Genomic DNA, 18733 nt, shown 5'->3' with positions numbered 1-18733 from the left:
CCATGGGTATTAGACAGCAGAATATGACCCAAGTAACCCTTGCTTATCATAAGAGCTGACTAATGACGATTAGGTGGCTGCATTGCGTAACTTGACTGGTTGGGTGTTGACTATTGCAGTAGCAAAACTGCTGTCAATACACACCCCTCGTCGAATTGAAAAGCAGAAACAAAATTTGGGCGTTGGGTTTGCCTAGGGGTTAAAACTTTTGCTCATCATGACAATGGCCCAGGATCGATTCCCCACATGGGTGCGTGTGAAGCCCATTTTTTGTGTCCCTCTGCAATAATATTTCCAATCTCATTAAAATCAGATCTTAGATCTCACTACAGCTAAACAAAGATCTGAGGACATCCCAGTAAGGGTCACGTCAGAGCGACCTTTCGTCCGACTAATCAGAGCGTCGCTTACCAGATCATGAAAGTGACAGTCGGAATGTGATTTCTAATCATGCAGCCTCTAAAACCTCAAAACGGGGTATTCCGAACGATAGGTACAGGCTTAACGACTGAATCTATACAATCTAGACCATATATTAGCCATTCGAGAATGTTCTTTTGTTCAGGTTTCAAATTTTTAAGCGAGAATTCGTCAAAATATGTTTCGAAGCGTAGTCGCCAATTTGAAATTAGTGCCGTAAGACACGAGAAAGCACGAGATTGGCTAATATCGACTTCTTGTCAGTAATTCCATTGGTTGGTCAGAGTTTGCGAAAGGTCGGTCTGTCGTGACCCGTAATGGGATGTCCTCATGTCTTTGTTAGCGGCAGCGAGAACTAAGATCTGATTTTAATGAGATTGTGATATTTCTGGAATATTGCTAAGAGTGGTGTAAAAACCCAACTCACTCGCTCACCCTGGCAAAAGCACTGGAATCCAATGTGCAACATTGTGGCACTTAGGCATACCTTAGTTTTAGGTCTTGGTTCTCCTGAATGTTTCTTGGTTGGTTAGCACCATGGGTAAGGTGGTAAATGTCTATGACCTGATGACAAATGACATCGGAACGTGTACCACTGACCATGCTATGTTACCTGAAGGTGTGACAGTCCTTCTGGAGCCTCCTCTCAGTGAAGATGTCAACACGACGATAGAGGGTGCTGAGCCCCTCGGAGAGACCGTGGTGCCACCTAACTCTATGAAAACCATGGACCAGAACTCTGTCAGTGCATCGTGGACCGTCAGTCCGGACGAATCTGTTAGACGATATGGTGAGAGGCATATATTACCTAACTTTTAAAAGGATTTTTCCTGTCATACCTTTCTACACTGTCTGATTACTTTGACCCATTCTTGACATAAAAGGCGACAATGCTTGTCGTAAGAGGTGACTAACGGGATTGGGTGGTCAGGCTCGCTGACTTGGTTGATGCATGTCATCGTATCCCAATAGCTTGGATCGATGCTTATCATGTCAATCACTGGATTATCTGGTCCAGAATCGATTATTTACAGACCGCCATCATATAGCTTGAATACTTTTGAGTGCAGCGTTAGACAACAAACAAGCAAGAAACAAGTAAACGTCTAAGACCATCTCTTCGGGCTTTCCTCCCATGTTAATCTGACAGGCCGTGATAAAACTGGAATACTGTTCAAAGCATCCAAAAGTGGGAGATGTGACAGTCAGTATTAGGAGAAAAGGTGTAGATAATCAATGTTAGAATTGTGAAAATATGCGGGAAATACCAAACTTAACCCACCTGTTCGTAAAATGTACTTGTCCGACATTTCCGATGTCAGATTCTATTCAGGGAGTCATCACTTTTAAAATTTGGGTAAATGTTTTTAAAGCTTGTACATTTTATCAACATTCTTCAAGAGGATTACAGAATGTTGATATCTCATATAAGAAATCAACGATATATGGCTTCCGTCCCTCACTGTTAATTCTCCCTGCCATGTTTTATTGTATGATAAACAACAACCACAAATTGTTTATTTCTTTGATAACTGGAAAGTTGCTGAGTGCGGCATTCAACAACAAAGAAACAAACAAACCATTTACCCCAATACACAGAAAATACTTTGTTTTCATGAATCACGGTAACAATAAATGTTTTGTGAACAGATTTCTGCGTGGGAAGCTCTGAGACCTCCATCGACAACATCTTCCCCTGCACGTGGGTCGGCTACAACATGTCTGGGACAGTCACTGTCAAGGACGGCTTTTTGAAAGTAGATGACATCATTGTAAGGAAGTTAAGTGAATACAGACCCGACTACAACGACACCGTGAACCACACCGACAGCACTGCCTTCACGATGCCGCCGGGGACGGAGATGTTTATTTTCATGAAGCTGTGCAACGAAGCAGAGTTGTGCACCAAGAAGCTACTCGGGTCCTCGGTAGTCGAGACCGACAAGTCCACGTTGGCGACGTCGACAAATGGGTCATCCATTACGGCTTCTGTTGGAGGATCTGGAAGCACCCGGAAGAAGAGGGCGACAGGGGATGTCACTGTGCAGACACCCGATGGTAAGTAGGTCACGCAAGGTTATAATATTATCTTAAAAGGAGTCTTTGTCAATGGTCTAAGCCAGTTGTAGTCCAGTTCTAGACGTTGATGGGGCGGTCGGGTAGCCTAGAGGTTAAAGCGTTCGCTCGTCACGTCGAAGATTCGGGATCTATTCCCGATATGGGTACAATGTGTGAAGCCCATTTCTGGTGTCCCCCGCTGTGATATTGCTTGAATATTGCTAAAAGCAGCGTAAAACCATACTCGCTCACTCACTCACTCTAGACGTTGATGACTTATCGTTAACTTTTTTGTTGTACAGTTGAGTTGATCAGACGAGCCTTGAATGCCGATTGTCCAAACATAGACTCCCTTTCAGCGGTAGAAACTAACATTTTTGGTCCACTAGTCCTTATAATGATAACATATAGCAAAACCGTTAAAAATGGCAAATTTCTACCAGTTCTTATGATACTTTAACTGTTGGGAAGTTTGGCAAGGACAACAAGACTAGTGCCAATTTCTAATGCTGCCTTTAAATGAACGTCCATTGCTCGTTTACAGGGCTGCTGCCCGGACAGAGTATTGTTTTGACGCAGTTGACGAAGGAGGATCTAGAAAAGGAATACAGGTCTGATGCATCGACGGAGTACGTCCCGTACATCACCAACCCCGCCACGTCCATGCCTGACCCCGCCTTCCTGGACAGGGTCCTCAGACAAAGGGTCAACTACAGTGACACCGATATCTCCTTCTCTGTCACCAGTGTCGGTGGTCTTGCAATGCCTGGTCCGCTGTCTGTGACCTTCCCCTTCGACCCTGATAACCAGGATGATGTCGCCATGTTGTTGCACTGGGATCCAGGTATGTTTTCTACATTGTTATGCTCTCTTTTCAAAAACTGGTACGAGTTACTGAAAAATCTTGAGAAAAGGTATCGCCCATGTAGGTCCAATATGATCAGCTGTCATTGTCCTGATTTAGTCTTTTGTCAATTTAAGATTCTATTATTTTATCATGAGCAAGGGACGGTCAGGTAGCCTTGTGGTAAAAGCGTTAGCTCTTCACGCAAAAGACCCGGGTTACGATTCCCGACATGGGTTCAATGTGTGTTGCCTAATTCTGGTGTCCCCCCGCCGTGATATTCCTGGAATATTGCTAAAAGCGGCGTAAAACCATACTGACTCATGAGAAAACCTAACTAAGGTCTATCATTGCCCTAAACAAACAAATTGCAGCAAGAACATATCGTAACAAATGTTCCCATATCTTTTGGACAAATACATCTAAATCAGGCATTTTTAAAGCAGTCTGAACACACAAGTGATGAGAAATAAACATACCACAGATGTTTTGTATTATTTTATTGACTGATTTTGGAACAAGGGACTGCTACCTGTTTAAGATTATATTTGAATGTACCTTGATCACAAACTTAAGGCAGGATCATACAGAGACGAAAATTTTCCACAGAAATTCTGCAGATTTTGTTACATGAAGGGTCCCATCTGCTATACATAAAAAATACTAAACCGTGTAATACCAGTTTTATTAAATGAGTGTTATTTCAGGATGAGTGACCTTCAATGAACAGTGTATATTTACATTACAATTTTCATTTTAGCCCAACAGAAATGGTTTCAAAGCAACACCACATGCAGGTTTGAGTCCGACACTGAAGTCCGCGATTCAGCCACTTCTCAGATAACAGTGAAGGTAAATCATGACTCGCTGATTCAATGCTTGTCCTGATCGGACATTAAATGTGTCAATAAACATAAAAAAATTGTGCCCTGGGGCTGGGACGAGTCCAAATTTACTACCTGGGAAACAACTGTAGTTCTCAAGAGTTGTGTACAAAATTGGGAATAGCTTTACCTGAGCCCTGACAAAAACTGTTTAGATAAGCATGTAAAACTACCATGGAGTGTTATTGTTATATATATCACAATATATCACGTGACTAACCACAGGTCAGGGTCGTTCTGTGGGTAGCTTGTGCCTACTCAAGACCCACTCGATCTGAGTACCTGAGTTACCCATATCGTGCTTCATACGGTGCAAGACCAAAGGCCAGTGTACAAATTTTGTTCAAATCATTAGGCGCCTCAGTACGCTTTGCAGAGTTGTGTCCCTTGGCCATGCCAGAAACCTATGATGGTGGGTTCTATTCATGCTTCACCCTAATTATGTTTCTAGGTTTGTCAGCACAATTCCCCTACTCGTGGGTTTCACCAAAGTGGTGAACATCTCAAGCTTGCCTCACTTCGGGATTTCCTCCCACATCAAGCTGACACACTGATATAACTGGAATACCGTATTCGACGTAATAAGTGCCCCGCTCTAATAAGTGCCCACGGCGACTTTTGCTAATATATTGGCTAGTGAACGATCCCAATTAGCACCCCTTCTGATTGATCAATGTACACAAGACTTAATTATTCGCGTATAATACGCACCCGTGTGTTTTATGCACCCTTAATTATGGGCAATTAAATTCTGGAAAAGTATATCTGTCGTATATAAACACTTCAGGCTGTCAGTATAAACCACGAAATTTATCTTTCAACTCTGTTTTTTTCACCATAATAATATTCGATTAAGAGCCACCTATTTCTTATTTCGAGAGCGCCCTGGGCGCTTATCACGTTGAATATGATAATGTTCAAAGTGATGTTAAACACAACACACTCACTCAAATCATTACATTCTTTATTTGTCTCAGTATTTATGCAGAAGGTTTTTCTAATATGAATGCTGACGTAACTTGTTTGAGTGTCTGTCTTTGTTGACAGTTTAACTGTTGACAACACAACCAGGTAAGCTACAGTGCCGGTTTGACTATTTCTAAATCTTTCAATTTTTTGTTCAGGTTTGCAATACTCGAACAACCAAATCCACCAGCAGCGCCAGGCGCCGCCGGTCTGTGTCATCTGGTGACACTTTCTTCAGTCATGAAACACACTTCGTAGTGACCAATGTCCGTGCGTCCATACCTAACGACCCACCGCAACTGACCTCCACAACCTTGGTGTCAATGGAGGAAGATTCTGGTATGCTTTTTGTTCAAGGAAATCTTCATGCTGACACGGTTTAAGGAAAGTTTTACTGGAAACATATGGTCAATTCTTAAATCAAAAATGAGAGACATCCTCCTTCTATTGACTTGACTAATTATTTTAATTAACGACAAATAAATGAATATTTGGAAAGAAATGAGAATTGTGCATGGTATTGCTAAAAACAAGGGGTATAACTCATCTCAACCAAACAGTTATATGACAGAGGTGTTACTGAAGTGATTATCTGAATTGATGAATATTGCAGGGACAATGCCTCTGTTCACCCAGCTAAGAATGGGTACCCGGTAGGATTAGTAATGTGACTGTTGACCTACTAGCGCCATGTAAGGCTTGGGTTCTGTACTACCTAGGGAGCTGAAAATGAAATTTGTGTGATCCCCAGTGGCCCATTGGCCCGTGGCCAGGGAGAATCACAAAGGTTTGCTGAAGAGTTTAGTAGATGGCCTGTCTGTCTAGTCAAAATTTCACCACTTCCTGTGTATGTTGAATCTTTAAAATTGGATCGTCTCGGGAGAATGACAACCAGCTGCCATTTCGCAATGTTGTGTACAACAACTTCTTTATTTGCTCATAAAGATTTAATCTCAGAGTGCAGGAAAAAACATTTTAGGGCGTGAGCAGTTCTAAAATTTTCAGAGCTCTGCTAGGTGGCTACCCGACCTCAGGGTTGCACTTTGCGGCCTCCGCCATTTGGTTGTAGGCCAGTTAGTTTGGAGAAGGGCCAGTAACTTTTAAAAGGAGCAAGCCCTGCTGGCTGCATCCAAATTTGTTGTTAAATCTACCCCTGGATCCATTGACCAGGGTAATGATCTGACGTTTTAAGTCTGCTTCAAGAGTATAGATTTGGCGTGTTGTAAATATTCATTTGTTATCATGTAAAGGTACCAATAACAGTTTGATAGTCCTAAACAAATTTGTGTATCTTTAGATATGAAAATATTGACAAGATTTATGACCTTCTATTCTAGGCACCCTGATCTACCAGCTGTCTGCCGTCGATCCTGATGGGGACACGGTGAAGTTCAAGATCAACCCATCATCAGATGTGGCCAGCACCAGGGACCTGACCCTGACACCCAATGGATTGTGAGTAGGGGGATGGTGGTGTTGTAAATGAAGCAGTTTTCAGTTCCAAATATTTCTGATGAAAGATGATGATAGTATGTAGTTTTTTTAGGAATTTACTTCGTAAATCCGCAAAACAGTTTTATGTAAAGTGCACAAACCGATTTTAAGTACTCCGAATCTCTACAGTTTAGCTTAAGCTAGTGGGGGCAGTTGGGTAGCTTAGTGGTTAAAGCATTCGCTCATAGCAATCCAAGCCCTGAACATTCTATTATCGGCCAATCAGGAAACGGTAGTCCATAAGTGGGTGTGGCCTAACCTTTTTTGGTTGATGGAAACAGATGCAAAAACAATTGCTTTGTTAGCCAATTAAAGTCCTTGGAATCATGGAATTATTCATTTGTTGTGTGAATAGCTGACATGTATCTGATGAGTCGAATAGTAATATCTCACTGTACCTTCCAGCTTGACCTTCACCCCGGCCTTGAACTACTATGGAACCTTTGATGTTCCGGTCATTCTTTACGAGGTGGACGTCGTGGACATCTCTCCCGCCTCCACCAACGCCATCATCACCATCCAGGTCACAGCAGACAATGACGCTCCCAGTGTGTTTGCCTTCAGTGGAGGAGTTAGCCTTGTTCCTGCTGACCCAACAGCGCCTATCATGGTGGGTGAATGTAGAGCGAGTCACGGTGTACACGAGATGCCCACCCACCACCTTTCGGGGATTCTAGGTCCCCGCGACTTACGCTTGTCGTAAGAGCTGGGTTATGATCATGTGGATTGGATAATTACAATGTGTGGCCCCGTGGGGATTGTAGAGCGAGTCACGGTGTACACGAGATGCCTACCCACCACCTTTCGGGATTCTAGGTCCGCGCGACTTACGCTTGTCGTAAGAACTGGGTTATGATCATGTGGATTGGATAATTACAATGTGTGGCCCGTGGGGATTGTAGAGCGCGTCACGGTGTACACGAGATGCCTACCCACCACCTTTCGGGGATTCTAGGTCCCCGCGACTTACGCTTGTCGTAAGAGCTGGGTTATGATCATGTGGATTGGATGTTTACAATGTGTGGGGGATTCTGGGTTAGAAGTGGTCCACAGGAAGCTATGCTTGTGGTACGAGGTTGTAATGGATCGCATCGTCTGGTTCGGTGACTTAGTTGATCGTAAGTTATACTGACCCGAAGAACCTCCTCTGTGGTCTTGTGGTAGAGCGTCCGCCCGGAGAGCGGTAGGTCCGGGGTTTGACCCCCGGACACATTAAACCAAAAGACATTAAAAGATGGTACTTTTTGTAACCCTGTCTGGCGCTCAGCATTAAGGGGCTAAAACAAGGACTGGTTGGCTCGGAGTCATTATACTGTGTCTGAGTGGGGTATTCATGTTAAACTGCAGCATGGTATCTCAGTGGGCTAGCACTATAAATCGGCATCAGTCTGGACGATAACAAGCACACGCACACGCACACGCACACGCACACAGGCCGCTGTCATATAGCTGGAATATTTCTGAGTCTAGCTTTCAAACAAGAAACAAATCAAACATTTGCATTTCAGTTTATCACGGTAATTATTTTAATTTCTTTACTGGCTATCTGTTCATATATTGTGTGATATAGTATTGCTATCTGTAATTATGTCATGATTGTTAATATCTTTCAACTAATACAATCAGAGAAAAAATGCTATGTACGTCTTCCTATTTTCAGACGCTAATTGAACAGAACCTAGTCAACGACAGCTCCATCACCTACAAGTGGGTGTTCGGAGCTTACGATGTGGACCCCGCTGAGAATTTGACCCTGTACTTCACCCAACCTGGCAATGGGACCCTTGTGTTTGATGAGGTGTCAGCACTGGTGCCAAACTGCTCCGCAAAGACGGTAAGGACATTGATATGCAGATGGTTGGCCGCTGCGGGATTCCACCATGGAATAGGCTTAAATCGTGCAGTGAGGATCGGGTGGTTACAGTGTCAGATCTGGATGTTGGTTCGTGTAGGAAACGACTGGATTGCCTGGCCAAGGCTTGGTTATGTACAGCCACGATATCAAAATATGGAAAAACAGACTCCATGTCCCTTATGGGCCATTGTAGAGATCGTTTAACAAATTATTGAATAACTGAATATCTTTAGAAACTGAATACATCGCTAGCATCTCACTTCAGGGAACCACTCCATTCATGCTTCCATGCCTAATGTCTTGCAGCCATTTTCATTTACAGAATCACAATGATAAGGAAATAATTGCCCTTTTGTATATCTGTATTGTATATATTATATAAAGTATCACGAATGGAAAATGTTTTATTTGAATCACAGCAAGGAAAGAACATGTATTATGCTCACATATTCAATTATTATATTCTATGATACATATGGAAACACAATATGTTGTTGACCCCCTCCGTGGTCGAGTGGATGGAGACAGCCTCCGTGGTCTAGTGCTAGGAGACCGCCTCCGCGGTCTAGTGGATGGGGACCGCCTCCGTGGTCTAGTGGATGGGGACCGCCTCCGTGGTCTAGTGGATGGGGACCCCCTCCATGGTCTAGTGGATGGGGACCGCCTCCGTGGTCTAGTGGTAGAGCGTCCGACAGCGGAAGGTCCGGGGTTTGATCCCCAGCCGCGTCATACCAAAAGACGTTAAAAGATGGTACTTGTTCTTACCCTGCCTGGCGCTCGGCATTAAGGGGCTTTTTAAAACAAGGACTGGTCGGCTTGGAGTCAGTATACTGTGTCTGAGTGGGGTATTCATGTTAAACTGCGGCATCGTATCTCAGTGTGCTAGTACTATAAATCGGCATCAGTCCGGACTAGTACAAGCAGCCACATAAACACATACACGTACATGCACATCGCTATATAAGTGCAATAATCTTTGACGCGACGTTAAACCCAATTTCACCTCACCTCACCTCTAGTGGATGGAATTTCTGCCTGGAGAGTGGAAGGTTGGTGGTCCGATCTTGTGGCAGCATCATAACAGAACATGTTAAAAGATGGTACTTGTCGTTTCCCTGCCCGTTGCTTGGCATTAAGGGGATAAAACAAGAATTTGACGCCTCGGTGTGTGTACTGTCTCTCATGTTACCTGTGGCATGGTATCTCAGTGGGTTGGCATTATAAAACTATCATAAGTCTGGACTAGTACAAGCATCCACACACAGACACACACATGCACACACAGACACACACATGCATGCACATCGCAGTATAAGTGCAAACATCTCGAACTCAACATTAAACGCCATTTCACTAATCTCCCCTCACCTATACATTGTTTAGATAAGAGGACTGTTTTGCTTATGTGACCATCAATATTCCATGCCACAACATTTCTTCCAGGCTGGCATCCTTTGTTCCAACTTGTCTCTCCCTCACGCCCCCGACGCCATCAACTGGATCTACAGAACGTTCCAGTACATCCCAGAGACAGGCTACACTGGTTACGACGAGGTCCGGATGTACACTCAGGACAAGGGAGGGGTCTACTCCGATGTCGTCACAGTCAAATTTGCCGTCATGGCGAGGCCTTGCCAGAATGATGGAACATGCTCAAGTAAGTCCACCTTGCCAGAACAACAGAACATTCTCAGTAAGCCCACCTTGCAAGAACAACAGAACATTCTCAGTAAGTCCAACTTGCCAGAACAACAGAACATTCTCAGTAAGTCGACCTTGCCAGAACAACAGAACATTCTCAGTAAGTCCACCTTGCCAGAACAACAGAACATTCTCAGTTAGTCCACCTTGCCAGAATGATGGAACATTCTCAGTAAGTCAACTTTGCCAGAACAACAGAACATTCTCAGTAAGTCCAGCTTTCCAGAACAGAACATTCTCAGTAAGTCCACCTTTCCAGAACATTCTCAGTAAGCCCACCTTTCCAGAACAACAGAACATTCTCAGTAAGCCCACCTTGCAAGAACAACAGAACATTCTCAGTAAGCCCACCTTGCAAGAACAACAGAACATTCTCAGTAAGCCCACCTTGCAAGAACAACAGAACATTCTCAGTAAGCCCACCTTGCAAGAACAACAGAACATTCTCAGTAAGCCCACCTTGCCAGAACAACAGAACATTCTCAGTAAGCCCACCTTGCCAGAATTGAGTTTGCATGTTGAGTCTTGTTTCCGCTTTGAAGATACCCTTGAGACTTAGATATGCCGGTGTGGAAATATAGGTAAAAATTGCGATCAGGTTCAGTTAACCTGGATGTTTTCCAAGGAAAAGCACCATCTGGATAAGTGAGGTTTCAATTTATGTTGGCATGACAGATAAACTACACATGAAAAAATCAGGTGACCTATAAGGCTTAAAAAATAAAAGAATTGGTTCTCGGGCATTGATTTTTTAAAATATAGTACGGGCGGTGTTTTCTTTTTCTTGTTCAAACTTGTATGTAACCAAATAAACAGTTGTGTACCATCAACCTGGGAAAGGACCTCCCTACATTCACAAGCATACAAACTCCTATTGCCGCCAGACCGCCTCCGTGGCCTTGTGGTAGAGCGTCCGCCCAGAGAGCGGAAGGTCCGGAGTTCGATCCCCTGCCGCGTCATACCAAAAGACGTTAAAAAATGCTAAAACAAGGACTGGTCGGCTTGGAGTGTCTGAGTGGGGTATTCATGTTAAACTGCGGCATGGTATCTCAGTGAGCTAGCACTATAAATCGGCATCAGTCTGGACTAGTACAAGCAGCCACACAAATACATACACGTACATGCACGTCGCTATATAAGTGCAATAATCTTGGACGCAACGTTAAACCCCATTTCACCTCATCTCACCTATTGCCACCATGACCATAACGCAGTAAAGCAGTGCACATGTAAAGGGAAGTAACTGCATGCTACATTGGATTGCATTGTTTATAAGTATTAGTTTTTATAAAATGTTTTTTTCAAAAATGGAAATAAAAACGAAAAGTGCTGAGTACTTTATAATGATGCGGGGGGCGCCTGACAACCAAGACTATTATTTTCTTTACCCCAACATTTTAAAAGTGATGTGACGATTCATTAACACTCTTTATCATCTGACTTCAGGCAGAAACGAGAGCCTGTACACATGCACTGACCAACGAAGGGCCGAAAACTTTGACCGCTTCTACACCTGTGCATGTGCACCTGGCTGGACTGGTAGTCGATGTGAGCTGGATGTGAACGAGTGCAGCAGCGGCCCATGCAGTTGGCCGTACACCTGCTACAACGATGTCAACAGATACTTCTGCGCATGTCCGGAAAACAAGCCCAACTGTGACGGCCTGGAGTCGTGGATGATCGGGCTGATAGTGCTGGCCGTGATCCTGCTTGTCATTATCTCGGTCCTGGCATGGTACATCTTCATGGTCAAACGCGGGTACGTTCAGTGGATCACAATGTTTGTGTGTTTGTTGTTTAACACCAGCTATATGACAGCGGCCTGTAAATAACCAAGTCTGGATCAGACAATCCTGTCATTGATTTTGCAAGTAATGATCCATGCCGTCTGGGAATGATGACACACAGTCAACAAGTCTGACCACCAAATCCATGTTTGTTTGTTTGTTTGTTGTTTAACGCCGCACTCAACAATATTCCAGCTATATGACGCCGGTCTGTAAATAATCGAGTCTGGACCAGACAATCCAATGATTGCTATCAAGAGCATCGATCCACACAATTAGGATCGATAACATGCATCAACCAAGTCAGCGAGCCTGAACACCCGATACCATTAGTTGCCTCTCACGGCAAGCATGGGTTCCTGAAGACCTATTCTACCTTGGATCTTCACGGGTCCACCAATCCATGTGGTCGCTTCTAATGACCAGTGTTGGGGAGCTATTCTAACCTGGAATTTCCATGGGGCAGTGTCAGAATGGGTCCCCAGTGGGCCATGCTGGTCGTAAGAGGCAACTCATGAGGCCCAGGTGGTTGTAGGTGTGACACAGCTGACTGTGTGGCATCTACCCTGACAGCGTAGATCGGTGCTCAGAATAACAACCACTGAACTTCCTGTTTAATGGACGGAGGAAGTTCTTCAACAATTGATGCACTTATGAAGAGTTTTCCACTCTGAAAGAAGATAATTTTGATTTCCTTAATATCAGAAGACCAGACCTTTTTTTAGAGGGTTTACGGATTTTGAAAGTGAAAACTTCTGTCAGTTGGTCTAAAAGGTTTTTTTTAATCATCAATTAGTTTGATTTGGAAAGGTGGGTAAAAAAAATTAAAATCTTAGCCTCGCTTTGGTCCTTATTGATATTATAAATCTAAAATCTGACTTGTAATCATATGAAAATCCATTGGGATATATACATTGTTTAATTAACCTTTACCGTAAGCGGGATAAAAAAACAATGTGTTATTCAGATTTTTTTCTTTCAGAATTTTCTATTTGAAGGTCTGTGGATCCGTAAAACATAAAAGCTATATCAATAACTCTGCAGTTACTTCATTCAACATTGTCAATAGGCTTGGGCCATCGCTTTTGCTTGGTCCAACATTAAGCTGACAAGCGGTATCCCCCAGGGGAAATTAAAATGGACACCGTCAGTCCATCTGTCCATCTGTGTGAGAGCAAATCAGGAAAAATGTACAATATTTCTTCACCAAACTTGGCACAAAGATAGGTCAAATGTTGAACTGGTAGCTTATGATAGTTTGGGATTTAAAAAAACCCATTTGTTTTAGTTTCCATGACAGCAAGTTTCATATATGTATTCACAAGTATTTACCTTTGCAGGGCAGCAATGACTTTGTCCTCTTGTTAAAACTGACGTAGTGATACATGTTCCCTAACCATCAGGTGTCCCAGTCGTCCATGACACCCCAGGGGGAACGGGTGGCCCAGTCGCCCAAGGCACCGCGATTCGCTGTACAGAGTTGCGTCCCTTGGGCTTGCCAGAAACCAATGTTTGTGGGTTCGAATCCCGGTTCACCCCAATTATGTTTCTAGGTTTGTCAGCACCATACCCGTGCTCGTTGGTTTCACCAAAGTAGTAAACGTCTGAGACCTGCATCACTTCGGGCTTTCCTCCCACATTAAGCTGACACGCCGTGATATAACTGGAATACTGTTAAAAGCGGCGTTAAACCCAACTCACTCACTCACTCAGACATCGCAATTCAATGTGCCTGAAACACATGATTGTGTTTTCGCATCCCATATTCGCAGTGATATAGGTAAAATAATGTACAAATTGGCTGTGAACTCACTCATCTTTCAGTCGTCTGAAGTGGAACTGGTTCTTCATGAGACTGAAGGGCCGAGCAGGCAGCCAAACCTCAAGTGAAGGAAAGGACACAACCACAGCCTTTGTCAACAAGGCTTATGAGGTAATGCAGTGCTGCCCGAATACCCGTTATGTAAACGTTTCATTTTTTTGCGTTCTTTCATCTGTAATTTATGAACCTGCGTCATTCAATTTGTGGAAGTCCGAAAAGGACCCATACGTTGGACATCCCACACGCATGCACGCACGCACACACGCACGCACGCACATACATATTTGACAACTTTGTCATTGTATGACATTTTGTTGGATGTTATTTTGGTCACAAAGCGATTTTATACAAGAATATGGTCACAAATAGTTTGGGGTTTTTTTTTCGATGAAAGTAATCAGTTGCTAATCTCTGAATTGAATAATTTCAATTCATCTTTACACTAATGTAAACTTTGAAAATGCAATCTATCGGTAATTTCCGAACGTATTGTGATACGTATCAGTTGTATTTCAAATTGTGGTGTACTGGTAATACCGGCACCTCTATGTGAAGAGAAGTATTTTATTGGATTTAAAATCTGATTATAAGGAGATTCATATCATCTCTCATCTTCCTTGCCGAACTAGGCTGGAATTCCTGGGCCCAGTCATAGCGCCACCAGTGGCTATTACGAGTTATGTCCCTTCCATGCCTCTCCTATGGACCAATCAGATTCCCGCTCTCGTATCACTTGCATTTGCTTCAAACAAAACAGCAGGGCCCAGTCAAGACAATCTGATCGATAATCAAGGTCTATGTTGTGATAAAACAGGTCTTACATTGCGAAATGCATTAAATCACGTGAGCACCTTGATTAAAAACTTGAAAAGATTTGGAAAATATCTCTTGACAACGAGTTGGTGGTGCACATGCTTTGCAAATCCTGCAATTGCCCGAAATCTACACGACAGTTTACGAACCGGATTTTGATTTCATGGCAAGATATTGATTGGGCTATGCATAGACTCGTAAGTCCGGCCAAAATGTAACTCCATAAGGTACCAGCCAAGTTCGGCAATGGGTGGAAACTGGACTTTTATAGTCAGTTAACTCTGTTGCCTCGGGAAGATACTCTATATGGTACTGCGTTCAATTAAAGGCATTAACTGTCAATCAATACTAAAGCTTGATAGAAAGACTCACAATGTCTTTGAAGAGAGGAATAACATACACACTATTGGTTGCAGGATTTCAACGGAGATGAGTGTTCCTTGGTGAGTTTTTACATGCATTTACTTCGATGGAATTATAACATTACTTCTTCTGCCAGGTTGGCAGAAATCACACAAAATGTTTTCCCCATGTATATTCTCTTTCGTTGAGAAAAAGGGCTTGACAAGAAACCAGTAATCACAGCCCTTATTTGATGATTTGTATATAAGCTAACATTCCAGAAAAGGAAATTTGTTTTGTGGAATTAAAAAATATTTGTATTGAGGGAATATTGTTTCCTCTTCAAAGCTTTTCATTTTTTTTAAATATATTACATGATCATGATTTTAAGAAGCCTTGTTTTACCATCTAGGATGAACCATTCCGACAACGTTCCGGTTCAGGTGCATCATGGGTAATCTTCAGCGGACGCCCGGACCCTACCACCACTTCCGACCAGAGAAGATTCCGATTTGTCCCCTCGGTCAGTGTTTAGCAATATGTTAGAATCAGATCAGGCTTGGCCTGTTTCTAGACGGACCAGTCCAATCTACAGTGAATCTTGTTGAGTCGTTATTTCGAATTCAATAACAAGATATAATTTTTTTCACAAGGTAGTGCTGAACATGTTGTCTTCAGGGAAGGAATCACCACTCTGCTTGTCTCGAAGAAGGGAGATATCGATAAACTGTAAATCTTGAAATTGATGCATCTCCAAATTAATATGACTGCTGACCCCTAGCCCAAAATGTGATTCAAAATTATTGCGACTCCCCCACCCCATCCTCAGTGGAATGATGCATACCCTTACCTTAATCCAATCAAACATCAAATAGCACCGCTTATTAGCACAATAACAAATAGTGTTTTCCTAAAAACAACACACAGTTTATATGTTTATTCTGCTGACTGGCATTAAGGAAGTTCAAAGGCAATAAAATAATTGAACCAGGAACAGTTCACTGAGTAAGGATAAGAATTTATGGATGAACAACTTCTTTATTACAATTTGGAGCAACGTTTCGGTGTAGGTTCTAACATTGTTATCAAGCTTTTGGAGACACAAATGCAAAGCTTCATTAATGCGAACAAAGACCACTCGCGTTTTTCGCATTTAATTCACACTCACGTTAATTTTAAGATTTACAGTACCTTTGATTTTGGCCATGACATTTTTGTTTTGTTTCCGAGATTTGCAAACAAAACAAGCTTAATTCAAACCTCTTTTTTTTTTAGTTTCTTTTTTTTCTTTAATATATTTCCAGAATTGTCTTGATGACATTAAAACAACAAGCCTCATAAGCAACAAGCAGTTTTCAAAATGAATTCCTGAATTCTGAAATTATAAACTTAAGATTCTTGTGTTTTCTTTGTGATTGTACTCAGTTAAGCTTTGAGTACCTATTGTGTTTTCATATTGGCTCAGAAAATGAAGGAAATATAGTCTGTTATTAGTATGCGTGACAGTGGCCTGTGAGTGGAATGACACAGGTACCGGGGTCGTCAGTCACAGTTGAGACCAACAACCCAGGGTACCTGGATGTCGGTGATATAAACTCCATATCTCTGCTGAGTCATGATAATTGGAGACTATGTGTTGTCATGGGCAACAAGCAGCAAGGTTTCGATAATTTAGAGAGAAATTCCAGAAATCCATACCATTACTGTCACTGTTGATGATAAATATGGTTTTCACGCAGTGTTGTCAATTATCATGTTTATTGCATCTGTTGAAAGTTTGTTTGTTTGAAGTTTAACGCCACACTCAGCAATATTCCAGCAATGTGATGGCAGTCTATAAATAATCGAGTCTTGACCAGACAATCCAGTGATTGACATCATGAGCATCGATCCACGCAGTTGGGGTTCGATGACGTGCATCAACCAAGTCAGCGAGCCTGACCACCCTATCCTTGGTTGCTGAAGGTCAATTCTAACCTTATCTTCACAGGTCATCTGGTGAAAGAGAAAGGCTAAATATTGTCATTTTCTGAAAATAGGTGTTGTGTGCAGATCCTGTAATTATGCCTGAAATTGGCATTCTTTTATCCATCTGTACCCTGTGCAAAATCCAGGGGCCTATTCCAATATTTTCTCATTTTAATTATCAGGGGATGACCACTCCAGTTCAAAGACATTCAGGCGAGCAACAAACCCAGAACCCCTATGAGGAATCATGGAATCGCCCACTATCAGGGGAGATCACTCCAGTTCAAAGACATTCAGGAGAGCAACAAGCCCAGAACCCCTATGAGGAATCATGGAATCGCCCACTATCAGGGGAGATCTCTCAGCATGAAGAGATCTCACAGGTTTCAGAAGTTCAGAGCCACAATCCTAGAGCACAGGCGCCACTGGGGTCGGAAAGCTACATCAATGCTATAGTTGAGCCAGAGCCGGATTATTTCAAACAATAAGAAAATATGTAGCCCTTATTGATATTGTTTAACATTAAAATTTTGAATCTTCGAATTTTCTTCCTGAGCCTTTTTCATTTTCAATCTTTAAAATGAGGCTAGTATGAAGTTACCGTAACAGTTACTGAGACATGAGAACGCTTTATCAAACAGGCCAGAAAACATCATGAAGCAATTGCGAAGATATTTTCTTGAAATTTAAGTAAATTAGCACCACTTTCTTTAAAAACTGGGATCAAGTTTTTAGTAAACGAAAATATGACAAACATATTCAGGAAAATGAAATATGCTTCAAAACTGGTTTATGAAGTACACATTCTTCTTGAAGATGCTGTAATCATTTGCCGTGTATTTTTTATTGTACTTTAGTGAAACTGAATTTTGTATTTTTATACTTATATATAGTCTCACTTTTATCGCCCTTTATGCTGTCCTTCATTGAAATCCGAGACTCGGAGATGAGGCTCCACTCATTTATTGAGTTTTACACTCGTCTGTCTATCTCAATTTAAAAACTTAACCAACACCTCAGCTTTTAATGTTCCTATGATTGATAACTGCAATATCTTTAAAACACATACACATAAAAAAATCCATCACAAAGTGGACACAATTTATGGATAACGACTTCTTTAATACTGTAAAGGCGACGTTTTGGTACAGATCTTTATGCCGTTGTCAAGTAAGACAGTATTCATGAAGTTGTTATCCATAAATTGTGTCTACTTTGTCATCTGTCAACTTTTAAGTAATACCTATCAAACAATTTAATAATCCATCAGCTGTTTTGTTTACAATCCCCAATACATGTATATTGTTGATAGCATTGATGTGCAGAGTCATGATTAAAACAATAAAATATGGTATACCTTATTGAACACACGTCCTTATAGTCGTTTTTTCTATCCCATTTACTGATGGACCTCAATGACTGATGCTCTCCTCAGCCTTACCATTGTTGTGAGAGCTGTGAATAAAGTCTTTTACAATAAACTTGCCTTTGTTGTTGTGGGGGCATGGGTGGTCAAATTGTCTCAGGCGCCACAGTTCGCTGTGCAGAAACCTATAAAACTTATTGCCCTGATTATGTTTCTATGTACCCTGCTGTTTCTAGGTTTGTCAGCCCTGTACCCTGCTGTTTCTATGTTAGTCAGCCCTGTACCCTGATGTTTCTAGGTTTGTCAGCCCTGTACCCTGATGTTTCTAGGTTTGTCAGCCCTGTACCCTGCTGTTTCTAGGTTTGTCAGCCCTGTACCCTGATGTTTCTAGGTTTGTCAGCCCTGTACCCTGC

General features: G+C 42.3%; 1 protein-coding gene across 1 annotated transcript in view; it reads left to right on the top strand.

Moving 5' to 3' along the window:
* LOC124111176 overlaps window positions 1-18435 on the top strand; it is a 187156-nt gene extending 168721 nt beyond the window's left edge. Inside the window, exons 124-137 of the mRNA XM_048394836.1 lie at window positions 1040-1210; window positions 2071-2478; window positions 3023-3322; window positions 4083-4174; window positions 5331-5511; window positions 6510-6627; window positions 7072-7276; window positions 8327-8500; window positions 9965-10178; window positions 11669-11981; window positions 13834-13942; window positions 15061-15087; window positions 15399-15509; window positions 17137-18435. Of these exons, the coding sequence (XP_048250793.1) occupies window positions 1040-1210; window positions 2071-2478; window positions 3023-3322; window positions 4083-4174; window positions 5331-5511; window positions 6510-6627; window positions 7072-7276; window positions 8327-8500; window positions 9965-10178; window positions 11669-11981; window positions 13834-13942; window positions 15061-15087; window positions 15399-15509; window positions 17137-17442 (2729 nt within the window). The 3' untranslated portion in view covers window positions 17443-18435. The remainder of the gene's footprint in view (window positions 1-1039; window positions 1211-2070; window positions 2479-3022; window positions 3323-4082; window positions 4175-5330; window positions 5512-6509; window positions 6628-7071; window positions 7277-8326; window positions 8501-9964; window positions 10179-11668; window positions 11982-13833; window positions 13943-15060; window positions 15088-15398; window positions 15510-17136) is intronic.
* Window positions 18436-18733: the final 298 nt, after the last annotated feature.

This window comes from Haliotis rufescens, unplaced genomic scaffold, assembly GCF_023055435.1.
Source record: "Haliotis rufescens isolate VD_foot unplaced genomic scaffold, xgHalRufe1.0.p SCAF_13, whole genome shotgun sequence".
NCBI lineage: Eukaryota > Metazoa > Mollusca > Gastropoda > Lepetellida > Haliotidae > Haliotis > Haliotis rufescens.
This window is presented reverse-complemented; position numbering and strand designations above follow the sequence as displayed.